At 36.9% G+C, this 27,324-nt stretch overlaps 1 protein-coding gene across 2 annotated transcripts in view; it reads left to right on the top strand.

Annotated features, from left to right (window-relative positions):
• The first annotated feature begins 406 nt into the window (after positions 1-406).
• GLRA3 (glycine receptor alpha 3) overlaps positions 407-27,324 on the top strand; it is a 135,359-nt gene continuing 108,441 nt past the window's right edge. For both annotated transcript variants that reach the window (XM_036889135.2, XM_036889134.2), the window contains exon 1: positions 407-899. In XM_036889135.2, the coding sequence (XP_036745030.1) occupies positions 814-899 (86 nt within the window). In that variant the 5' untranslated portion in view covers positions 407-813. The remainder of the gene's footprint in view (positions 900-27,324) is intronic.

The following is a 27,324-nucleotide window of genomic DNA, read 5'->3' as shown; positions in this document are numbered from 1 at the left end:
GAGGGTCTGGGTTTACGGTCCACTCTTGCCTTAACGTGTAAGGTCAAGGAGATGGGGTCCCACCCGAAAAGACCTTTCATTACTCCGTTGTGCCTGTTTCCCGGAAGGCAACAGTGGAGGGTCCCCCCCGCGCGATTCTGCTCCTAACCCGCGGACTCCCGATTCTTAGCCCTGAGGCCTCCTTCCCGCAAATCTCTCCAGTCCCGGCTGCCGCGCCGCATCCGCAGTTACCGCTTTTTTAAAAAGGGTGATGCGCTGAGCACCGCCCACCGCCGTTGGCGGCCTGTCGCTCTGTCCCGCTGGGAGGTCGTGATTGGCGGCGAGACGCATCCTCCGGCCCCGCCCCCGCCCGGGCCGCGCGGGCGGCTCGGCTGCGCCCTAAGGTGCGCGGCGGGGTGCGGCGGGCGGCGCCGAGCAGGTGAAGACGCTGCCCCGTTGGGCGGCTGCTGGGTTCTTCTCCAGCCGCGGGTCTGACCCGGGACGCACGAGCCTTCTTCCTTCGCCGCCAGAGCCCGGCGCCCTGCTGTCCGCCCCGAGGCACCTCAGACCTTGCACCTCGGCTCTGGTCCCGCCTCGGCTGTGCAGCCCGCCTGCCCCCGGCAGCCCCGCGGGTCCCCGTCTGCTCCGCGCCCGGAGAAGGGGGCGGCCGCGACGCTCAGGTGCTGGGAAGGCGCGGCCTCCGCGGGGCGGGGAGCTGTCCGAGGTGCTGACGGCCTCCAAGGCTGCTGTCCCCGCCGCGCGGAGTCAGCCTGGCCGCCCTCCCTCCGCTGCCTCACCCCCATGCCTTGGGCAAGACTAATTTCAGGATCGTGAATGTCTCTCCGTACCATGGCCCACGTGAGACGCTTTCGGACATTACTTTCGGGATTTCGCTTCTGGGAAGCAGCCCTGCTACTCAGGTGAGTGCCTTGTATTTAACAGTCGGACAACTCCTTAAAGCCTGTGTACTAGGTTGCAACCACTTGTTATTGATGGAGCCAGGAAGGCGATTCGAAACTGGCTTGTTGAAAGTATCCCTTAAACGTATTGTTTTCTATCTAAAACTATCCAGCAGTCTGTCTATTTGGAGGTCTGAAAGTCTGTAAGTATGCTTTATTTTCACTAATAGTGCAATTTGGTAACTGGCATCTTACGTATTTGCAGCCGAGATAATCCTAGAAAAATTATTTCCAAAGCCTAGGTTTTCTTTCTCAGATTGCTTTTAGAGTTGCCTTCGTCTGCCTGAATTACAGATTCTGGGTGTCACTCTCTTTTTGAAAGTTACAAAACATGTAGTAATACAAATGGAACGTTAATAAATTTTGGAAGGCAAAAAATCTAGAGCATAAGCATTTACTGAACAGGGAAATTCTGAACACTGTTGATGTATTCAGAGGTTAGGTTAAATGAATAAAAAAATAAAAGCCTTGAAAGTACTATTTCCTAATGAACTTGGTTCAGGTAATTCATGGAGCCAAAATCATAAATAAATCATTACATATGTTCAAAGTCAAGAATAATCTTTTTGGAGAAAATATAAGAAACCTACTGAAAAATAAATTTTTTACATGACACGTCATTTTCTTATCATGTTCACTCATATTTGGTAGGCTTTCTTTTTTTTATTTAATTAATTAAAAGATGAGAAGAGAGACTAGGCAAAAGATCAGATAATGTGACCCCTAATCTTAATCAAACAATGTATAAGGAAAATTCTGCTCACATACACTTTTTAAACACCAATGAAAATTTTATTTTACTATTATAATTACCTTGAGATTGCTATTTTTATGGCTCCCAAGCTTTACAAGAAGATTGGAATCAAATAATTACAGTAACTAAGTTAGGTTTCTCTTTGAAGTATGTAAATATTCTTTTCTGGATTGCTATGCCTATTCTTCATCTTTGGGAATATTAGAAAAACTTAGTGTATCTCAAAAAAACTACCTTACAGAAAGTTGTATTATCTTGATATGTCTGTAGTAACAGAAACTAGCTGTGAAGATTGATATTTCAGAAATCATGTTTATTTTTCTGAAGTAAGAAGTTGAACCACTATAAACCATAATATTTTCAGTGAAAGATTTTAATATGACTTGGTAAATTTTTGTAACTTTACATCTTTCACAATTTTATATGTAGTGATCAAAGCAAAGACTGTGGAGCTTTTACATTTATGAAAATGTCATCAAAAAGAGTACAAAATTCATGTTATAAGATAAATGGATCATTTTACTATAATTTTTTTCTTAGTGTCTTAGATACTAAGGATAAATGTGCATTTTTTAAGAGAAATCAGAATAGCTTAGTTGATACTTAGATTTAAGAATTTTATTGCCAATAACTAAACCAATTAGGCCAAATTTGTATAATGGCAATTCACCATGATAGTTGTTATAATATATTCTTAGGTATATAATCTTCATCAGTAGATCCTCTGATTTTTGTCTAGAGTTGTTGAAATTCACAAAATTTTATTTCGAATTGGTTGTCATGGTTATGAGAATTTATGTTCATTAAAAATAAATTATTTTAGTTAAAAATACTTTTTAGGAATAATCCAAAAATGTAGTATCTTGAAAAACACATACCAAATACCTTATAATACATGTATTCTTCATTATCAAGTTTTTCTTTCTTCTTTCACAAATTGAGTAAAATTTTTCTCTTAGACTAACTATTCTTAGAGTAGCTCATCACTCTATGAAGAACTTTAATCACATGTAAAAAAATTAAATATTTTTATTTTAACTGATGGGCCCTGAAAGAAAATTTCCTATAGCAAAGAAAGTAAAGCCCCCTCTACTGGAAATATTTTCTAAAATAAATATCTTCATGGAAATTATTCTTTATTTACTAAGTCTATTTACTTGTGATGTGCTGAGCAAAAACGGAACATGTAAAGGAAAAAATAAAGACAAAAAAGTGTAATATTAATTCATAAACATATCTTTTTAACTTAAAAGTATTTCATGGGAAATTTGTAGGCAAGAACAGAAACTATAGATATTTATAATTAAATAATTTACTAGTACAATCCTTTTTCATAGGTTTTAAAGATTTAAAATATTTTTATTGAGATATACACACATAAATGTACACAAATAAGTTTCCATATAAAATTTAACAAAAAATAGCACACTTATGTAAATATACTTCATGTATCAAGAAGTAGAATTGTCAGTAACACAGAAGCACTCTCTCCATTTCCTCCATACCTTTCCCAGGCACCACTTTGCCTAAATATAATCACTATCCTGACTGATATAACAATAAATATGTTTTGCCTGCTTTTGCACTTTACACAAATACTCATTGGAGTCTACTTTATTTTTATGAACATTATGTTTATGTGATTTATCCATATTGTTTCATGTAGCAATGGCTGGTTTATTTTCAGTGTTGTATAGTATTCTACTATATGAAGATGGCACTATTTATCCAGCATTCTGTTGATGAGTATTTGGGTATTGTTTAGGTTTTTGCTAGTACTGCTATGAACACCGCTGAATGTATCTTGTAAATACATGTGAATATGTATTTTGGGGACTATGGGTTGGGTCCAAGATTTTCTCCAAGAAAGGAATTACTGGATCATAGGGTAGGTATAAGTATGTTAAGCTTTACTAGATACTGAAAATTTTCTGAAGTTGTTGTACCTATTTATACTCCTATCAGCAATGTATGAGAGATTCTGTTGCTATTAATAGTACAAAATTTGACCAGTGCAAATTATTTTAAAATTTTCTAGCTTTTTCCTAGACTATTATTGTATGCCCACTGGTGATATTTAGTTCTTTTATCTTAGCATAATTTCTACTTTTTTAGTAAATGAGCTTTATTAAGGCAAAAATAGCAGAAAAAAATATTACTACTAGAATACAATTAGAAGTCTTCATTACCAGAGTATATCAGATATAACAAGTGTAATGTTTAAAAGGGAATTATTAAAAAGGATAATTTTTAAAACAAATGCAAATAAGAAAAATTTCATAAACATAACAAATCTGAACTTTTTAAGTTTCACATTTTGTTAGATATTGCTGTTTTTTGAAGCAGTTCTTCTATGGTTTTTGGGTCCTAGTTTTCATATTAATAAAATGAAGAACAAAACACCAGTGTTCAGCTTTCTTTGAAATGCAGATAAGCGATGATTATGAAGAACTTGCAGAAGAAATTACAAAAGCAGGGGAACTGCCAATAGTATTTCATTAAAATTGATTATTTTCATAAAATATAATTTTATTTTTCATCTTTATAGTTTGTTACCAGCAAACTTGATCCTTGAATAAATTATAGTACATTGAGTCAAAAACTGAATGTGTGAATTTCAGACTTCCCGATAATCACAAATAAAATGTTTTCTTGGTTTACTTCAAAGCCTAAGAAAAACATGTTGGCACAGAATTTCTTGTTTTTGCTTTTGATATATTTTGGAGGATGGGGAAAATCCTTTTTAATGTTGGCTCTATTTTCTTATAAATATTAAGATATTATATAAATATCAAGATATTAAATAAAACATACTCCAAGGAAAGAAAGAACTTTTATAAGGATGATGATTTCTTATATGCAGGTACAGTGGCAAGATTCCACAGTTGGAAGAAATTATGTTACCCACAGTATATGCTCCTTCCCTTTGTGTCCATAAATAATCATACACTTTCCTGAGTGTAGAAGGATTGTGGCCCAGTTCTCTAGTCAATGCCTCAAGCAGTTTGCCATGCAAATTCAGAAAAAAGCTTGCAAAATATTTTTCTATAATTTTACTCTCTCTTAACCATACAACTATGTACTGAGGCAAATCCATCAGGTATGTATTTAATGTATAGTGTTAAACAATTCAGTGAGATTTCGTCACCAAATTCTGTGCATAAATTTTTGTGCTAGGTTCAGATTGCCAATGGATATTTGGGAAACGACCACTTTTCTTCCCATTATGGATCTTAGAGTCCAGCAGGGAAGAAAATACAAAAAGGGCCAAGTGACAAGAGAAAAACACAAAGAGCAATGTCGTAGGTATTATAAGATTGGGAACCCATTGGAAGGCTTGGGACTTGTGCTGGATTAAGATGTCTATTCAGTGGGCAGAAATAGATGTGAATAAAACATCCTATGCAGAAGGACTGATAGTAGGTATATAGCTTGCTTAGGGGATAGTGATTTGCAGGCATTCTTTCATGGTTTAAAATCATATTCTAATAGCAACAACTATGAGCTGACTACAATAATAATGCTGCAGAAATATGGGGGAGTCACTGCTTCCTTTCACACTGGAATGTGGATAAAATTTAGAAACAGTTTACTTGTAACTGGATAGTTGTCATTACAGGAATAGTCTAATAACTTGAATCAAAATATCTCTATCAAGCCCTCTTTTTCAGAGGTAGAGCTAACTTCCAAATGACAATTGTTAAGACTACTGATAGAAATTAGTAAAAGTAAGAACTATGTAAACAAACAATGACAAACCGGCATGATAAGGAAAATGTGTTTGTTTTAGGATTTGTACTGAGTGTTTGAACTTTTCATCAAAATATAGTCTCTTTAAAGAAATAAAATCAGGTAGAGGATTTGGATTGTTGGAAAAAGAGGGCACTGAATTTAGTTTGGGGTATTTTGAGTTGGAGATGCCAGCAGTGGATCTTGGTAGCCGGCTATTAGTTGGAATGCAGAGATGACACTTGAACTGTAGATTTAGCAAAGTGTCATGAAGGTGATCATGCTATGTGTAAAGAAAAAAGAATGGAGAAAATACTTTTTATGTAAAGAGGGTAGAACACTCTAGAGTAAAGCACAGAGAAGAAGGGTGAAAGGAACCCTGAGCTAAACTGTGGAGGTGAGACTGATCATAACCAAGTGACAACGTCACAGATTGGTCATAGTTGTATAGTGTTGACCCCAAGGACCTGTCCTTATCAGTAACATGTATCAATCCATCACTTTGCTATTGAACCTTCCAATGCTCTAATTTAAGCTAATGTCATAGACTGAATCCACAATCACAAGTGATGCATTTCACTCATTTAAGTTTTCTCAGGAGATTTTTAGGGGATTGTTTTGGAGAATGCTCATCTTTTATTTTCCTTACTTCATAAAGCATATATAGTGGATCCTCTTTGATTCATCAAACGTGTCTCTTACTCTTCTCCATGTGATTATCTTAGTACTTGGAGTAATAGTACTTATTGAAAATAAACTTACATGTAGGAAGATACCTATGTGAAAGCACGGGCTGCTTATCTTTCCCCCTCAGAGAATAGTATGACACTAACTTTGGCTTGCTTGGGGTAGTGGGTCAGGAAGGGAGACAAAGAAGTCACCTTTAGAGACCTGATTCTGGAGCAAAGGCAAGAATTTCAAGACAGGAGCAAGTGTTATCAACAAACAGAAAGTGTGTGAAGAGAAGGAGCTGTTCAGCCACAGAAAATAAAGCTATTCTAACAACCCAATGGCAACCACACACATTTTAAGGAAACAGAATTTGAAATCCTAAGATCTTGTTAGAGGAAGAGGAAACAGTGATAAGGAAAAAAAACAGAAGCAGCTTAATCAAGGGGCATTTCTGAAATTCTTTCAGAATCTCCACACTAGAGATGCACTTAGGAGGAGGTATTCCCAATACCTTTCAGACAATTTTATGCACAGGAGCGGAAACGTCAGTGGTGCAATTAGGAATAGCATAAAATCTAAAAGTTATTAATATCCTCTGGAAATAGTTCATTGAATGGAATAACTCCCAAAACAAATGATGGGTACTTTTCTATGAGTACAAACATTTGCCATAACCAATGAAGAGTCATGGCTGGACCTTGAGATAGTTCTGATACTGTTCCACAACCACTGCCAGCATAGGATGGCCACACTTACACTAGAGGCATCATTGATTGGCATGCTAAACGACATCCCTTCTAAACTTGAGAATATCTCAAAAATATTTCCAACAGGTGGCCATCCTGTAAACTTAAAATTTCCAGCAGTAAGAACCTCTTTACCTCTGAAGGAAAATATTTACCAAAAATTTTAATTAATAAAATGAAAACACCATTCTACTACTTCTCCTGGCCAAATTGAACTTCTTTTGTTTATATGTGGCCTCCAAAATATTTGTCACTGTGGGGCTTCTGTTTTTGCAATTTCTTTATGCTTGCTTCTCTACTCAAAATGACTCGCCTGCTCATGGAATGGGGGTTTTTCGTTTGGGACGTGGTTTGTATAGATAATTTCTTTCTTGCAGTGGTTCCAGGAAAGAAGCTTGGGTGCTCCCATTTGGGAGTGCCTGCAGCATTCTACCTGAACCTCTCTAACTTTATAAAAATGCATGGAGCAATGATTACATTCCAGGCAGTGTGTGAATTACTGGGGAAATAGAACTACCACTTGTAACCACATATCACTGTAGACAGGAGAATGAGTGACATCACTTTCAAATGTTTTAGATTTTCATACAAGTCTTCTCTCTCTCTCTGAATTATAAGTTCCATGAAGACAGGATTGTGTCTGATCTTTGTTTTCCCTCCATAATATTTAATTCAATGTCATGCATGGAGTAAATAATAAACAACAGATAAGTCTTGGGATGATACCTGTCTTCTGTCACTGTCTATATGTCAAAGACTGAAGATTTGAATTCTACTTAAACCTGTGTTGTTACTTGGAGTGAAAAGGGAGTCTTGTGTTCAAGATCTCATAGAAGTTGTAAAATCAAACAAATCCTCAGAAGATGTTAGCTACTCTGGGAAGAGGTTGTAAAACAGACACAAATTATTAACATCTAGTGGAAAAGTGATGGATTTACTTCTCTTTATCCTCATGAGAAGTAGAAGTTTATGTTGTATAAGCATTATTTTTCAACCCTTTTTTCCATTATTGCCTACTAAGAAGAATTTCAAGGATATTTTAGACTTTTTGCTAATTGGCCCCATGAAATTGTAGTACCACAGTATACTGTATATTTCCTTATGTATGTATGATATATATATATAAACCTGTGCTTTATACATAAAAATAATAAGACTTTTCACCCTTGAGATAAAGCTTTCACCCACTGGCCCTTGGTGTGTCCCTATTGAGAATACATGGTATGATGGTTGCTACTTTTTCATGATGCTGCTTAGACTAGAGTTGTATAGTTTTACCATTTTGGGTCATGACATAGAAATAAAGCAATAAAGGGCGTATTTACTTGTTTTGGATTTTATAAGAGATTTGAAGTTTCATAAAATAAATAGTTGGCATCATTGATCTATTGACACCCTTTAAGATCAAGTTAATACTAAAAGTATTAGAGAATTTTACAATTTTTTTCATAAATATATATGATTCCCAGAGGCCGCTAGGCTTCCCATCAATAAATTTCAAATTGTTACTGCTCCTAACAACATCATTGTTAGATGACTTTCTTAATTTCATACAACTGTCTTTTAAAGAATCTTGGAGTTATTATTATTTATAGTGTATTTGTCTATGATTTAGAGTCTGTTGACTTTCTTTTGTTTTTGATGTTAGATAAATGAAAAAAGTTCATATTCCTCTTTAAAGTTACATTTATAATTGTTATAAAACAGGGTCTCAACAGTTAGTACCAAAGTAAGCTTTGGAGGGTCTCCAACTCAGGGGTTGAGGGATATGTGTAAAAAAGTTGAGAATATGTTACTAGTAAAAACAAGCACTAATTGGCAAAGAATTATAGCAAGAGTGAAATACCACTAACAGGAAAGGAAGCAGGAGGGATTATTACTCTCACTAGGCTGTGAGCAGATCTCCAAGAGCAATGTCTGCACTGCTGTCTGGTTGAGCCTGGCTGTGTAATGCTTAAGGTAGAGACTGGGGAGAGTGCTGATTTAAACCTCAATGAAATGACCTCTAACTGTCCTTCGTCACCTGCCTGGGAGGAAAATGTGAATTCCGTCTGTCTGGCTGATTTCTACACACCTCACTTTACCTTCTCTAAGAATTCTTCAGTGATGCACCCCAAGTCCAGGTGGGGGTACCTCCTCTGTGCTGCTAGGCACCCAGGGTCTTATTACTGCACAGACCCAGCGGTGTGGTAATGCCTGAGTCCTGCCTCTAGTTCACCCTGTGAAGGTCGTGAAGGCAGGGACACGAGCACATCTCCTTTTCTATCTCTGGGATTTAAAAGGGAGTCTAGCACCCCAAAAGCAATGCTCAGAATACTGTTGTCTGCTTCTAGCATTCAGGAGGGAATCTGGTGAGAGAGTTGGGCCTTCATTTTTTTCTTTATTCCTACTCTTATTTGTTTGTGATAAAATATTTATGCATTTGCCCCTTAACTCTCTTTTCTTTTACAGAAAAGTTTCTAGAGAAAAAAATCTACGCTTTTCCATTTCCTCACTGCTCACCTGTGCCCCCCTGTTCTGTTTGGGCTCCACCCTCACGTCTGCTAAATGAAGCAGCCCTGAGCGTCCCTGTCACCATAGCTGCTTCTTTTGTAACAATTGGAGATGTGGAAATAACACTTCATGTGATAATGCTTGTAGCAAATAATTATTAAGTGTATATATAAAGTGTTTGTATATACAAATACATAAACATATATCTTTAGGTCCATATGTAATTTTTAATTACCTATTTTTTTTATAAGATCTCTGCAGTAGAAAGAGAAGACATAATTAAATGACCACCTTATATAATGACCAAATAAATAATGCATATTCTCAAGGCATAATAATTGAAGTTTTATCACCGTTCTGGGATCCAAATCCCTGACATATTTCCAATTCCCTAGATAAATTGAAAACCGTTGATATCATGGAGTATTTGTTTATTCACATACATTAATCTGTTTATTCTAACACATTTAATGTTTGAGGACCAAGAGACTCTGAAAAGGGTGATTGAATAATGATTTATATTTTTTTGCTGGCAACTATTGAAAATGTAGTCATGAATAACCACCCAAAATAGTAACAATTATAAATATTGAGAAAAAGAAACATCTTTTTGGAATGGGAAGGAACATACATTTTTAATAAAGAAGAAGGGAATTTAAATGGACCTTAAACAACTGACAGAATTTGAGTGTGCAGAAAAGAGGGAAGATCATGTTAAGCAGGAAAAAAGCATTATTAGCAGAGGAAACAGGCCAGGTTCCATGTGAAATCTCATTGTCAATCACTTGATTATGAGAGAAGAAAATATTCGGAAAAGTTACTTTATAGTCACTTACTCTGATGATGTCAATATACAAATATTTTTGTTAATTTATATCATTTAAGTGTGTTTGGTGCATCAGAAGCCCGAGGATTGAAACTTAATTATTAGTGCATTAAATAAAAACAAAACCTAAGAAAAAATTTAGGGCTTTTCATAGTTTTAAAAACAAACAATTACATTCCTGACAAGGGAAAGAAGATGACATCTGTAATGAAATCTTGACCCCAAACACTTAAAAATGATCTATCTCTATACATTACCTTTTAAATTATCTTAAAAAAAATAATAGTACATTACTTTTAAAATTATTTTTTAAAAAAGAATAAAACACTCAATTATGCATTAAATGATTTTTTTCACCAGTTCTTAAATCTTTCCTTTTTCAGAAGAGATTCCCCTTTAGTCTATTAATACACCAAGGGTCCCAACTTTGCATGGTCTATCCCATTGCTTAGTAAGAATAAATGAACCTTCTGTGTCTCTAACTAGTCTCTTGTTTTATTTATTGGGAAAAATAGAGGCAGCAGAGAATCTATACATAAAACCTTTAGACATCTCCCTTCTGCTTTATATTGTTCTTTCTAGGCACCTTAAAACACTTTAAAAGAGTATGAAGTCCTTTTTCTTTCCTTTAAATCCCTGAAATTTAGGGCATCTCTTTCTTCCTACAAACCTTAAGTAAGGTAAGAATCATCAAAGACACAGCCAGCTGCAGTCCCTGGCTGGTGCTTCTGAGATTAGACTAAAGGCTTTATGTGGAGCCCAAATATCTCTCCCTAAATAATAAAATGTAAACTTAAAATTTTGCTCTATTTCAAAAGACCAAAGCGTAGAACATTCTCTGTATGTACACATACAGTTACCATATACGTCAATTCACAGCAAAGATCATATTAGAGGAGTTTAATTGATATAAAGAAAGAATTCAAATTCCTAGAGGAAATGAAAATTCAAGCTAAAGAATATAGCTGTAGAAAGAAGGTGAGATTTATACCTCTACAGGAAATATCTAGTTTATTTTAGATGTTCTCTAGATCTACATAATTTAATTTTTTTAACTTAGCAATGTGATAATCTCTCTTTAAAAAAAATATGTTCTTAGGTTTACAGCTGTAATTTCTCACTTAACTTAATATAAGTAGCCTTTATTCCAAAAATCTATTTAAAAAAATCCATTAGTGTGTCAGATGTGGGAGATATTGAGTGGCAGGGAAATAAATAAGAGAAGAACAGACTGCCCTTTACTGCCATGCTCGTTGAGATTAGGCTCATTTCTGAGTGACAGAAATGCACAATAATATGGTTTAAGAAAGATTTTTTATTTCCCTTTCAAAGGAATAAGAGAAGAAAGAAAAACTAAGCAAGCGAGCAGGGCAAGTCTGGAATGGGAATTTACCAATTCTCCTTTCTTGTTGCTTTGCCAACCCTAATGTGGGATTTCTTCCTTGAGATCCAAGAGAGATGCTCAGATTCCAGCCATCATACAGCTGCTTACCAGCCATCAGAAGAAAGAGGCTTCTCTTTAAAGGCACTTTGCAAGAAGTAAAAGATTTCCCAATTTCCTTAGCAGCTTTGTGTCATCATCCGGTCAAGTTCTGGTACTAAGTTGCACGTGGAAATGGTGTGTTTAATTTCTTGGAAGCCTCTTTACAGGGAAGCCCAAAGGTTCCACATTATATTTTGCATTCTGCCCTATGAAGCCCAGTCTTTAAATGAAGCAAGAGGCAACTATTACAAGTAGCAAAGAAGCATGATCAGATTGTATTTCAGAAATACCACTGAAGTAACATGGAGAATTTAGGAGAAAGTATGTTGATGGTAGGGAGGGTGGAATAGGGCATGGTCAGGCAGTGAGACATCCCAAAAATGGAGAGCAAGGCATAGATGTGAGAAATGAGAAAAGAAGACTTGTCCACTAATTGGATGTGAGGAAAAGGAGAACAGTTTGGGATAGTCCTCGTGTTTGTGCTTTAGCAACTGGGTGAATGATAGTGCCGTGACAAGAATAAACATGATAGAAAAGGAACAGCCACAAAGAAAAGTATCACAAGTCAAATTTCAGATATGTGCAGTAAATGTGGTGCTGATGAGCTAGCCAGTGAATGAAAGACTGCAGCCTAGAGCATGGAGCACAGACCACAGGTGAGACTGGATGGCTAGAACTCTGGGGCAGGGCTCTCTGACACTTTTTATATTTGAGCACACATGGATGTTTTACCCCATTGAGGTGACAGACAAGCCTGGTGACTCAGTCACCAAGCCCAGCTCCACCTGCTGAGGCCCCATCTGACACACTGCGGGCTGAGCGATGGATAATAGCAGCACATCTGTAATCCACTGGGGCATGCAGATGTGGAAAAGTCCTTTTCTCCCTTGTAGGTCATCACTACTCAAAATGTGGTCCTTTAACCAGCAGAATAACCATCACCTAAGAGGTTGTTAGGATTGTAGCCTATGAATTGCACCTCAGACTTATTAACATGCATTTTATTAAGCCCTCCAGGTAATTCATAAGCACTTCCCAGTTTGAAAAACACTGTTTTAAGAACATTGTCTTTCCTAAGGGTTTTGGCCCCAGGCAAGTTTGCTATAGATTCAGTGAGACCAAGGAATGACAATGGAATGTTCTTGGGGTAAAAGGGTGTGTACTGGGTTTTATTCTCCACATGGCAGGTCTAGCACTAGAATCCCATCTGCATCCAGCCGTCTGCAGGTCTGTAATCCACCTCCGTCCCTGGGTCCCCCAGAGCACTGGGCAGAGCTCTTTACATAGTGACTCAGTCAATAATAGCTCATTGCCCACAGGTATGGAAGAATTAGCCAGGAAGTAGGCCAAGTACATGTTCTACTACTGAGAATCCTGGCCATAGGAACTTCCATTTTCCTCCACAACATAAATGTCTAAGGGCTTGGAAGGAGAGGTGCTGGCCAAAAAAAAAAGAGAAGGAGTAGGAAGGGAGAAAGGACAACTAACAAAGAGTGTGTCACAGGCCAAAGAAGAATTTTGGAACTGAAAGAATGATCAATAATATCAAATGTCATAAAAACAAAAATAAATATGGAAGATTAGTAGTCTTTTTGAGTGCAGTTTTGATACAAAAACACAAGTACAGATATGTTAGCAGAACACTGAATGGTGAATGGGAGTTAAAGAAAAAGATAAATGTAGATTTCTTTTTCTCAAGAGGCTTCTAGAAGGGGATGTAACCATGGACACAGTTGACATAGACAATTCTTGATGTGTTTAGTTTTTTTTTTTTTTTTAATGGAAGGAGATATAAACTTGTTTACAGCCTGGAGGAAAGAAGTCAGTGGATTAGCAAATGCTTAGGAAGAGACCAGTGGGCTTCAGAAAAGAAGGGGCAACATCACTGATAAGATGAAAAATCATAGTGTTTAGAGCAATAGTTGAAGGGCAATTTTGAACCAGAGGAGCGCTAAGTCTTTCTCTGAGGCTAGATGGGAAGTTAGAATAGATGCAGAATATGACAAGCTGTAGATAAAGACGTGACTTCATCAGCAGTTGAATGCTCAATTATCTCTTTGAAGCAGGAGGCAAGGTCATGAGCTGAGATAAACAATGAAGCTGGCAAGTTTAGGCTGATTCTACAGTTAGAAAACACAGCACAGATCCGAGTCCCCATTGCTCCTGGTCCAGTGGCAGGGCTGGGCTTGTTCTCTGAGTGTGTGCAGTCCAGCCCCTTCGCAGTAACGACCTCATCACTGCAGAGGAGGGGCGTGAAGGCTACAGACACTCTGTATTCAGATCTCACTAATTTAGGAGGCAAAGCCAGAGGTAGAATGCACATCACTTAAATCAAATGAGCTGCTCATGTTTCCAAGTGAGTGCTGTAATTTAGGCTATTCTAAAGTAGAAAAAGAAATGATCACATCACTCTTTAAAAGGTGAAATGTGACTCATTCAGTTAGAATCACAGTGAGATTTTTAAATTAAATTTTCATCAAAAAATGCAAGAACGAGACCCGCTTTCAAAATTTTACTCTTTATTCTCATAGTTCTGTAATGAGGACCAAGTTGAGCAACGTTTCCATACATTTTACACTCACCCCTCTGGACCCTTTTCTTTCACATCTTGAAATGTGCAGCCTTTTCCTATAAAGCAGTGTCTCTGGGGATTTTGTTAGGCTTGATTAAAGGAGAGCATATGCTCTTACTGCCATGGGAAATAACCTCTATAATCTAGAGGGTTTTAAAATCCTTTTGTTTCCTGGGAAACTGTAAACACCTTTCCCAAAATAGCTTAGGCATCTACAGAGGAGGAAGGTGGAAAGGGGGAAGAAGGAAATGGAGGTATGGCACAGAGAGACGGGGAGAGGGGTCAGAGAGGGAGTGATCTTGGCTGCATATTAGCTCTAAGTATCATGTTAGCATCACTGCTTATATCTGCTGACCTCTTCTCTCTCTTAATTTTTAAAAAGAACATATAGTCCAATAAAACCTTGATGTGTAGTGTGATTTTCACTAGAGGGAAATTGAAGTGCACTGTGCTCATTGCCACATTACTTTCCTTACCACTTCCTGTTATAAACTCCTTTTTGCTTTTTTTTTTTTTTTTTAGCTCCCTCCTTCATTCTGTGCCATTTCTCTCCCCTTACAGGAATGTAGTGGTGACACAAATGTGGGGCTTCCTGCATCACAAGCAGAAAAAGGTCCAATCTGTTTTGAATATGCTTAAGTCACACCCCTTTCCGTTGAAAGGTGCTAACATAAACACTTGCAGTCACGCTAATGGGAATATCTATCATAATCTGGATAAGTCAGTGCTCTGCAAGTTCAATATCATTTAGGAGAAGAAGCCTGGTACAACTCCATTTTAATATTCTGTGTGCATCCCTTTTCAGGTTCAAAGACTCCAGAGATTGGTGCTTTAAGATATCATGCTTTTATGTCCTGAGTCATTGATCCGGGGACTTATAAAAATGCATTCATTAGTGGGCTTTGATGTGAGCACAATTAGTTGAAAAATAGGAAGTAGAGAGTTCAAAATAAGGCAGGACTACTTCTTCCCCATCACTTCCTTTGTAAATATCTATAATTTGGTGAGAATCTCAAGTAAAAGGATGGTTTCTGTGTTACTCATCTCTGGGTGGGGAGATGAAAGTGCTTTTGTTCTTATTTTTACTGTATTTCTATTAATTTTCTTGTGCAATGCACATATATATAATGAAAATGAAATTTATAGAGTGCTGTTTTTAAACAAGCTTTGTGCATATTTTAAAGGCCTCAGAGGTGTTTTGCCAAATAATAGTAAGAATAAAAACAAAATTCTAGATTAACATTTCTTCCATTGGTTTGATATAATCATTTTCAAATTATCACTAGAAAAATGTTTCTGAAACTACACTATGATCATCGATAAGTTAAATCAGTTGAAGCATATTTGGAATGTATGGAAGAAAACACTCTTGAACTGAACTTTGGATGACCTTCCCTTTATGAAATTGAACTATAGAAAGACTTAGAATTTATAGCAAAGTTGTGTATCAGTGATACTTGCTGATTTAATTCCATTGAGATGAGTTTATGACATGTCTCTGCCTTGAAGTTTCCAGCTAACAGGGGAGATTAGAGAATGTATGTCACATCAACAATGGAAACCAATGAGTGACTGAATTAAATGGCCTGTAAGAATTCAACAGATGCGGGGTCATTTTCCACTCAAGTTAGCAAACAAAGTCAAAAGGAAGACATGGCATTTAAGCAAAAGAACTGATAAAATTCTCTTAAGGCAAACATGTGATCTGGGTGCATTCTGGATTTTGAATAATTAGTGACCCCAAAGTGCTCCTGATCCTCTTCTGACCCACAGAAAAGCAAAGCCTTCTATTTTGAGGTTTGACCTTCCTAGTTGTGAGTTTGCTGGTAACCCAACCTTTTTTATCCCGTTTGCCGTCTAAGAGCACACTACTCCAGGGTCAGATCGAATGCCTTGATTGCTTTCCAACTGCAAAAATGTAAAGTTTGCAGATGGTGAAGTGCTTTGTGCCTATTGGGTGTGAGTGTGTGCGTGTGCATGTGCATGTGTGTGGTGAGTGAACACAACTAGAATAGAGGGCTTCAATAGATGTCTGTAGAGATTATGGTCTAGAAGCAGGCTTGGGGAGGATGCCTTTGTGGATAAGTCAGAGAGAAAAGGAAAACTTTCCCTTTCCAGAAGGGAGGGGCATCAATATTGATGAGGAACATTTTGTAGTTTGTGATTTATTTTGAGAAATCATTTCTCTGATGTGACAAAGAAAAGATGACATTGACAACATAGTTTCCAATGAATGTTGCATTTGGGATTCAGAATGTAACTAGCATTTTTTGTAAAGCTTATGTATGAATTGCTATGACAACTGATGTATAACAACCACAAATCTGTATTTATAATTTTGAATTTAATCATAAAAGGCACTTAATTAAAATCAGTTTCAAGATATTTATGTGAATTTATTTTACTTATTTGTAATTACTAAGGTAATACACGATAATATTTTCTTATATGAAATCCAAATATTTCAGATAAGTCAAAACATTCCCTTCATCTGACCACACGTCTCCTTAGAGATAATGACTGAAATCATTTGATGTGTTTCTTTCCAGATCATATTCTATCTATTTATACAAGTATATATACACATAAAGAAAAACAGAGTTAAAAAAAATTTTTAAACAAGTGTTACATTGAGGGGAGTTAGACTACTCATTCATTCCATGTGTTTTCTTTCAAGGAGAATTTGGTCCACAGAGAAGTGTGTCTTTTGTTTGAAGGGTTTGGAAAGAAAATCTGGGCAAGCAGTTTGGGGAGGGGGAGAGGATCCTAGTTTGGAGCTCCTTGGTTCTCACTACTGAAAACATTATTTTGTACCTGCTATTTGTTTCACTCAGTGGTGTTTCTTTAAGTACTTTCTATTTCAGAACACATAGAATAGCCTTATTTTGTTTAATGATCTATAAATCTGAAGTAAGATCATATTAGAGATTTTTAAAAACACATTGATAGCTATTTAGGTCATTTTCTGTTTTTATTAATACAACCCATGGTGTATAAAATAGTGCTGGATCATATGGAAGGTTTGTAATAATTTAAATATGGACCATGGAATATCCCCTCTTAAAATGGCCTTATATTGCTGCCCTTCGGTGTATAAATTGTATATAAAGGCAACTTTTACCCGTATGCTCCTCAGTTCTCCATATTGCTAAACTTTAAAATTTTGCTGATTGTCATGGTATCTAGTCTCCATTTAAATGAGCATTTCCTGATTACTGCCGAGTTTGAGCATCCTATTTTATACTAAATTTTCATTTCTGTTTTTTTCTAGGAGTTGCTTATTCATATCCTTTACCTATTCATATCCTTTGCCTCTTCCTAAGTGATTTGTTGGAGGCCCTTATATAATTCAGATATTAATGCTTGCTAGGTAGCTACTATCTAATTTTCTTGTTTAATTTTGTTTAACGGTGCTCTTTATCATATGTTCTTAGTATCAGCGCACTGTTTCACTGACCTGCACATAAGGGGCACGCTCACTTCCACAGACTGTCGTTCTCTCTTGAACACAGTCCATTCAGACTCTCACCTCCAGCGGCTCCCTGACTCTGCCCTTGCCGTAGTCACTGTTGACGTCACTCAGCAGAACCAAATGGCTGATTCTCAGTCCTCGTGTTACTCCACCAACCAGCAGATGTAATGGTCGGTCACCCCCTCCTCCATGATGTACTCACCCTCACCAGCTTCCAGGACAAAACACTCCACTGGTTTCCCTCCTACTTCACTGCTTTGCTGTTTTCTCCTCCTCCATGTCTTCGCTGTCCTATCTGTACTTACCCCACTGGTGACCTGCTCTGGTCTTGAGGCTTTAAATGCCATCTGCATAACACTTTCTAAATTTGTGCCTTAAACCTTTAAAGGCGTCCTTCCTCGGACTCCAGACCCACAGAACTAACCGCATATGCAGCATATGGGACATCAAAGAGTATCTCAAAGTGGACATTCCCCAAAACCAGTCTCCAGATTGGTGCCCCAAACCTACTCCACTCAGTTTCCCCATTTTGGTTGAGAGCAAATCTATCCTTCCAAAAAACATGGATTTATCTTTGTTTACTCCTTTTTTTTTTTTTATTCTGTCAGAAAATCATGTCTCAAACTTCAAAATACATCCAAAATATGATCACTCTTTGTCGCCTCCAATGTGATAGCTCCGTCTGAGCCACCATGTCCTGGGCTACGACAGTAATCAAACTGAACTCTGCCCGCCACCCCTGCCCCGCTCCAGTCCAAATCTAGCAGATTAGTCATGATCTGTTTTTGTGCCCCTACCTTATAATGTCGGTGTCCCATTTTAACTCTTTGACCTAATTTCTCATTATTATTCCCTCTGCTAACTCTGTTCTAATCCCTTTTTGTTTTGTGACTATATCAAGCATGCTCCTGACTTAGAGCTTCTCACTGTCTTCTGCCTGATGTAAACACTCTTCCCTCCGATACTCAGGTGGCTGACGTCCTGACTTCCTTCAGCACCTCGATAAAGCACCACCTTGTCAGTGAAGCTTACCTACTTAATGTTTTAACAGACCCTCCACCTCCTACATATATGATTGCACTCTGCTCTGAATTCTCCTTTCTTTCAAAACAGTATATAATTTACCCACTTGTTATGTGTCTTGTTTATGATGTTCCATTCTGCTAGAATATAATTTCACTGAGATCAGGGGTTTTGGTCTGTTTTGTCCAGTGCTGAATCAGAAGTCCCCGTAACAAGGCTTGGCAAAGTGCACATTTACAAGAAATAGTGGGTGAAGAGAAAAAGCGAGTGGGGATGCTGAATAAATCAGTCTTTCCTTTAAGGCTTTTCATTTTGTCTTGGCTTGTTTATGACAAGTTTTAAAGAAATTCTTGTATATTCCTAATCCTTCACTTCAAACTTTTTTCAAAGTAGAATTTCCATGTGCATTAAAAAATCAAATGGAGCAGAACTTCGCTGCTATTCACAGCTCTCGGTCTTGTCTTCTTGACTTAACTGTCCTTCACAGCAACCATTTTTAAATGATTGTGTTTTCCTTATTCTGATGATCATTTCCATACATCTAAATGATATCCTTATATTATCGTTGTTTTACTCTGTTTCCCCTCAATTTTCTAATTGTTTTCTTTTGTCTTACATTAAATGCTTCTTCAAAGACTCATTTTTTTCTTCATCTTCTTAACCCTATGATTTTGTCCACCCAATATATTCCAAATCCGACTGCACATATGGCCTTTTTAGAGTTCTCTCTTCTTCTGATCCAAACTGCATTGTTTGTTCTCTGAAGCCTTTGCATAGATCTCATCTGAAGAAATCACCTCATTACCTTCTGTGTTGTATCAGCAGCTTCTAGGATTCTATTTCTTAGTTTACTTCCTCATTTTGCTGCAGTGTATTCTCCATGCTTTTCCCAAGAGAGCATTTACGCTGGGGCACTATTCACTTCCACCTTTTGGGGGATGCTTAATTACTTCTCACTTGATTCAGAGATTGGCTGAAATACTGGGTTGAAAAGCTGGAATAAAAATCATTTTCACGCAGAGCTTTGAAGGTTTTCCTTGTCTTACAGCGGCATGTACAGATGCTCAATTGAAAGCCTACAGTCAGTCTGATCTTGTTCTCTTGTATTTTCCTTTTCTCTTTCCAATCTTTCAGGATCTCTTAATTCTTAATGTTTGGCAATTTTACGATAAGAGGTCTAGATGTGTTCTCTGTTAGTTCAAACTCCTTTGAACAATGTGCTCTTTTATTTTGAAAACATGTGTTTTTATCAGTTTCTGACAATTCTTCCCTCCTTTACCTATTTTGCTATTATTTCCTCTTTTTCATCTTCCAGAACTTACAGAAATCTAAGTTGTTGCTATCTTCTCTGTGTTGTCTTTTAATTAAAGTTTACCCCTCTTTTGTCATTTAGTATTAGTTTAATAGACTTTGCAAGGAGAGGAAGTAAATACACATACTTGCCCTTGAACTATTTAAATAATACTCTAATTTTTTACATCCTCATTTAGTACTCAAGTTCTTCTGGAATTTGCTTATAGGTGTGTTATAAAATAAGAGATTAAGTGTATGTTATGATCTGCAAGAAGATTGTTGATGGTCACAACAGCATTAGTTTGAACTGGCACGTGGTTCCATCAGCTCCCAACTCAGCTGACATTTCAATTCCTTAGAAAGTCCTTACTGACCATCCATCCAGTTTGGCCTCTCATTTACTATTCTGTTTCTTCATCCTGCCTATTTTCTTCTGAAAACTTAGAGCAATCTCTACTTATTTTGATTAATTTTGTGTTTATCTATTTACTGTCTGTTTCTTTTACCATAATGTACATTCTTATATTGGTATTTTCCTCTGTTGCATCAGATTCTTCAGTAACTATTTTTCACTGCATATGTACAATTAAGTGAATACAGAAGTATGTGTTTTGCATGTATATGTGTCTATACAAATGAATATAGAACTCTCAAGAAAAGTGTATATATTAATGTACATAGATACACATACACATTCTACATATACATGTATAACATATACATAGATATGTTATACATATGAAATAAAATCTTGGAGAACAAAGACTCTTCTTTGTCTTATCTTGGCATTCTGATTAATTTACCCTTTCATAAGAATTTGAATGTTTTGTTTCATTTATTACAGATTTTTAATAAAAATGTTTTGGGGAATTAAACATTTCTACTGAAAGGCTTATGCATGCAGCTATTAGGGTAATGATGTAGTATATAAAACTACATTTTTAAGTTTATAATTTTAAACCTAATTATTGTAAATGTGTAATTGACAACCATGATTTCTCAAATTACAAAAAAAAGAAAGGTTTAATGAAGATATATAAATTGAATAAGAATATGAACTATACAATTCAGGAGACTTTACTGTAGTTTTCCCCTGGTCTTTTCAAGGGAGACACTGTTTCTCTGAGAGGAAATATGCAGTAACATCCAGACAAAGACTCCATGTGCTCTACTTCCCAAGGAGACAGTGATGTTCTAAATCAAATAAAGAGCATGTTTATTCCTCTCTCGAGCTAAACTAAAGTCGAAAGAGGCGAGTGACTGGCTTCGTCAGTTAGCGTCATTGGGGAAACATCCTTTCTCGAATTATTCTCTCAAAAGACCTAACTTCTATGAAAATAATAATAATAATAAGTTATATTACTTCCTGAAAATTTATTAAGTTCCATATCAACCTCTTTTATTATCACACAGGAGTTTTTGATTTAAAAGAATTTGTTGTTTATCCCTCTAGGGACATCATTCAGGTACTAGTTATTCATTGTGTGCTCAACTTATGATGGGACCTATTAAGTCTACTCCGAGTAATTGTCAGTGTATCTGAAACAACTAGTTTTCTTTAAAACAAATAAGTCATTAAGAAGCTACAAATCGGTGCATTAATTAGCTGTGTTTTGGCCTTTCAGTTCTTTCAGTTGAAATAAGAGGATGCCACAATAGAAGTTATAACAGTTACCATTAATTCTGAGTGCTGAATTTTTAAATGGTTAGTAGAAATGAGTGATTTTATGATAAAAATAAATCTGTAGATATGACAAAGAAGACTGCATAAACATTAGAGTTAAGAAAATGCAAATGACTGCACTATTTAACCAGTTGTCACCTATTTTACTTCTGGAGGGAGTCCTCCTTCTCCAAGCCATCCCCTACCTACGACCCTGTATTAATCCTTCATATACAAACACACAAACAGTATGTAATTTATCACTGACAACTGGCAAATGTTGAACATAGACACCCCTAACAAGTGCTAATTTATATAAGTACTGAGCATAGACACCAGTGCAATATCAGACCTAGTTAGAAAGGCACCCGTGTCATTCCAATTTATAACTATCCAGTTCCATCTTTAAATGATAACTTCCAGACATAAACTTCATGATTTAAGTTTCTCTTGCAGTTTTCTGTATGTCTGTTTTCCCTATTTCTAAATACCTGTTCTATGATCTTCCCTGATTATTTGTTAGCATCACTCCTAACTTGAGTAGGAGGAAAAAGGGGAGAAAGTGTTAAACGTATAGTCTGAGTATAGCTAGACTCGGAGGGTTGTATTCTGATGTTTGATTTCTCCATCATTATGTACAATATTTTCTTTCAAAAACATTTATTCAGTTCATCACTGTGGAAGCTCTGGGTTACTTCTGGACTCTGAAAGCAAACAGAAAGGTCATGATTTTTTCTTAAATAGATCCTACAAAGGAGGAGAGCTGACATTGATTAATCCTATTAAAAATGACAATTGCAATTAGAATACGTGCTCCTAAGGAGAGACAAAAATTTGAGGAATATTTTAGCAGGATTTTACAGGATCAGAGAGAATATTTTAGGCTTCCTGAGGAGATGATGTTGAAACCTATATCATAAAGATAAGTAGAAGTTAGCTAGGTAAATAGAAGTCCAAAGAGCAAAGGTAATGGTTAGCAATAGGTTGTACCGAAGGAGTTGAAGAGTAGTACATGGTGAGATGAAGTTGGATTATGCATCCGAATGAGAAGGTAGGACCCACCAGATGAATATGATCAGTGAAATAAAAAGAGGGTCAGCGTTATCAAAGGTTTGTATCCTGAGCAATGGAAAGAGGGAAGTGTCATTAACCACGTTGAAAAGAATGGAGAAGGAACAAGGTTGTGTGGGAATAGCAGGAGTTTGATTTATGTTTGCCTTTGTTAGAGAGCTAGGTTGCTCGCAATCTGTGATTATTTTATTCAGAAACTGAGATGATTCCAAGCTATGCTTAGTTTCCTGCTAAGGCTCCTATATTTCTGGTTCATTCTTACTCAAAAATTGATCCCAAACCAATTCACAGGAGATCACACCTTTGGCGAGTCCTGGAATACAATTTTCATCCCCCCAAGTCCATGACGCTTTCACACTTGTACACCGATTGTTAACCTCTCAGCTGCTATGCTGACGTTTATTGCCACCCCTGAGGGAAATGCAGGTCTGAATACTTGGCTCACTTCCATGAGTTTCTTTTATCTTAGGTCTTAGCCATGTGATTTCTCACTGTTTTTAGCATTTCAGTGCACAGATTTCTTTTTTAAATCTTGTCTAGTTGTTTTCAGTGGGAAGTTTAATTTGTTTGAAATATTGGCTCACACATTTAATATCTGAGTGGCCTGGCCAAATAAAAAAACCTCTCTATACATTGCCTTCTTCATCTGTGATACATAAGTAATAGTATCTGGCTGGCAAGGTCGTTAGGAGAATTAAATGATTTCATGTATATGAAGCAACAGCCATTTTACTGTTAGGTAAATTAAAGTAGCCCAGGTCTCATCAAACTACAGGTAGAACTGAAAACACTTAAAAATGATGACTGCATTTCACTGGCACATTGCCCATAGTGGTAAGAATCAAGATCATAGTGCCTTGTTAATTTTCAGCTATTTCTCAGAGTCTGCAGAGCTCTTCTGGAATCGTCTTTTTATAACCTTCCACTTTGGTGTCCTTTTAAAATAATTAATATCAAGCAATCAACATAAAGTTGGATTCACCATATGTTTCTTCATGACAAACAATGATTCCCTTTCCAGGGCAGTGTGCTTTAGTGTGCACTGCTCAAAACTTCGTATTCCCAGATTTTCCAGTTCCTCTTTAGTTCCAGTCTTGTAAAGAGACTGAAGCCATAAGGAAATGGAAAGAATGCTCTTTTCTCCCATTCTGAGTTTTATTTTTCTAATTGACACTAGAAATATCAATTGCATCCATTCTAACTCAGAAAGTTCCAAGTGATAATAATGGAGAAAATTCTTAGAAGAAATTATAACTCTACAGGACTGTTTATGGAGCTACAGGATGCTTAGTAAACTGTCTTTCTCCTCACACTCTAAAACTTCTCTGTCTCAGTAATCTGGGCGCTGATTTATTCCCCATGGGTCACCCTTGCTTCTGGGCAAATCAACTCATAAAAATAGATGTGTGGAGATTTGTGGCCCCACGTGCCAAAACTTGTCTCAAACCCACATTATGTTTCCCAGCAACAACTTTCATATTTTCTCTCAATTCTAAGGAGCATCCAGCAGAGGTAAATAAGTATTGACAATTATTACATTTTCCTTAAAAGGAATTATATTTAGTGGTTCTTTCTATCCTCAGAAAGTGGATATATTTTATCTTCACTCATTGAACAAGATTGAGGGGAGAGAGGGGGAGGGGAAGGCACTTAGCCTTTCTAAGGAAGTTTGGGGTTGGATTTCAGTGTTTAACAAAGTAGGCTTCTGACAGTGTCTCAGAAATTGAGTGTTTGAACTTTCAAGTAGCACATATTTATAAAAATAAGAATATAGCAAATACCTAGGTGAAGCAAATGTTCATTGATGGGAATGTCTATCAGCCCACACACAGCTTCCGAGAGGAGTTAATAGTAAATCCAGTACTTGGGACAGCATAGAAAAGAAGAGCCAGGCGTGGGAGGCAGGCAAATTAACACATAGATTTTGAGATTTTCATAAATAAAAGGCTTCTAAAACATTCAAAGCTGCTACTTTTCAAAAGTACGGATCATGAGTAATTTGCTAACAACTTTAGTGACTTGCTATAAATATGACAGTTTTGTTGAAAGTAGGAGGTTTAGACAAAAAAGAAAGAAAATGGAACTGATGATAAGGTTTCTTATCCAAAATGCATTCTAAATTCATCTAACAGTTCTTCGCACTGCCTCCTCCTAACTTGAATTTCAACAACTTTAAAAAAAGTGTTTTGGACTACGTACAGATGATATTCATTGTTTAAAAATTAGAGTAAAATTCCAGATTGGCCATAGAACCTCATAGTTTGTATTTATTACTAGAAGCTCTCTTAATGACTGAAGCTCTCTGCTAATGTCCACATGGCGCAAGTCTCAGGTATTACTATAATAGGGAGAAAGTTCTAGGCAAAATATACCACAGCTAGAAATATACTAGGTAATGGGAAATCTTCCCATAGGCACTGCCTGTGCCCCTTCCAGAAAAGGAAGGCATAGACTATGTCAAAACACTTTTAACCAATTAATGTAGTTTTGCTTAATGTAATTCCTTTTGAGTCACAATTGTGAATCTTTAGAAATAAAATCAATTGCAAGCAGCTGGATGGCTCTGATGTTACTGAAGGGAACATAACTAGTAAAGAAAATGCAGATATTTCTGGGCTCAGAATTTTCTCATTTGTTCAGAGGCATCACTTTGCAGAGCTTGGTTGTGAATCCCTATTACAAAACATGAACACTTTGCTCCCAGTGGTAAGAAGAAGGGACCTGGCCAAGCATGCTCTTCCCTGTAATCTCACTTCCAGCTCCTGCTCAGTGGTACCTGTGCAAACACCCTCTGTAGACCCCAGACTGGCCAGACAGAACAATCTACTGAACTGTGAATTCTTTAAAGCCCAAATTTGAGTTCTACCTACTTTACTGTTGTAAACACCATGCTTTGCACCTAATAAATTATATGAGAACTCAAAATTCATTACTTCAACACTGAACAGATATTTAAATGCATGTTGGTGCAAGAAAGGATAGCTTTATGAGAGGTAGTTTATACCACGGGAGGGAATATAATTATCCAGAGAAAGAAAGAAGAGGAGAAGCTCCAAGATGGAGCTGTGAAGAGTGTGTGATTCTTTAAAGCACAAATATAGTAAAACAAATCTAAAGAGAAGTCTAGGAAGTCATTATCAGGGTGGTGGTGGTGACAGCAAGAATGGGAGTACAGACTTGTAAATTCCTCTGTAAAAGCAGTAAGAAAACTGTCGAAAAATGTGACAACCAACTATTTCAGAACTCTGGCAATTAATCTGAGATTTGTAGTAATTCAGGAGGTAGTGAATCTGTCCCTCTTGCAGCCTCTGTGCACTGCAGGCATCCTGATGAATGGCCACATCACTTCATCTCTGCCTCTGTGGTCACGTCGCCTTTCCTCTCTGTAATCGAATGTGTCCCTGCCTTTCTCATATAAGGATACACGTCATTGCATGCCGACCTGGATAATCCACAAGAATCTCCTCCAGCCACTGCACAATATAAGGGATTGCCCGTTCAACATACATAGCATTCTATTATTTTCAAATTTTATTTATTTATTTTTAAGTGTATTTTTTATTGAATTATAGTTGATATACAATATTATATTGGTTTTGAGTATCCAACACAGTGATTCACCAGTTACCCACATTATTAAATCCTCACCCCCTCCAGTGTAGTAACTGTCAACATAGAAAAATGTTACAGAAACATTGGCTATCTTCTCCATGCTGCACTGCTATCCCTGTGACTGATTAATATTATGATTGCAATTTCTGTGCCTCTTTCCCTGTCACCTACCCCACCCACCCACTCCAATCCCACCCCTATGGTAACCACCAGTCACTTCTCAGTGTCTATGTGTCTACTGCTGTTTTGTTCATTATGTTTTGTTTTTAGATTCCACATGTAAGTGAAATCACATGGTATTTGTCTTTTTTAAAAGGTCTGGGTCAGGGTATTATTGATTCAGGTCCATATAAGTTGGTTTATTTGTTGGTAGGAGAATGTAATAGTTTATTTTCTGATAATGTAAGGAAGGATTTTACAAAGGAAATGAAGGCAATGGCTTAGAAGCAGCAATATGTAGCAATGAGAGCTCTGAAATGACTTTCTGCTTTATGTTCTTGGACCATGGAAAATTAGCAAACATGGCTTAAGTGGGCAGGTAAAAGTTATTTAAAACCACGTGGTAGAGAAAAGGTCTAGAATTATTGAGAAGGTACTGTTTTTTTTTCTTTTATTCTTTTCATGATTTTATTATTGTTGTTATTATTATTATTATTACATTAGAATCAACTTTCCAAAGATCATGGTGGTGGAGAGTTCAACTGACCAATAATAATCAGAGATAAAAGGTCACAAAGTAATATGGAGATGAAAGAACAAGGAGAGGAGAAATTTCTCTTTAGGGAGAAAGCAAGAAAGTCCTTGAGAAAATACATGGTTTAGAATGGGCACCACTAGACAGAACCTTTAGAACAATTCAGCCGTTAGCAGGTGCTCTTGGCCGTGGCCCTGTGCTTTCAGAAATATTCTCACATTATCATTGACACTCAATTTTAAAACTGTGCCTATGTGTGTGGTAGACAATTCGACGGGGATGG

This window comes from Manis pentadactyla, chromosome 1 (assembly GCF_030020395.1).
Source record: "Manis pentadactyla isolate mManPen7 chromosome 1, mManPen7.hap1, whole genome shotgun sequence".
Classification (NCBI taxonomy): Eukaryota; Metazoa; Chordata; class Mammalia; order Pholidota; family Manidae; genus Manis; species Manis pentadactyla.
Note: the sequence above shows the minus strand (reverse complement) of the source record. Positions and strands in the feature narration are given on the sequence as shown.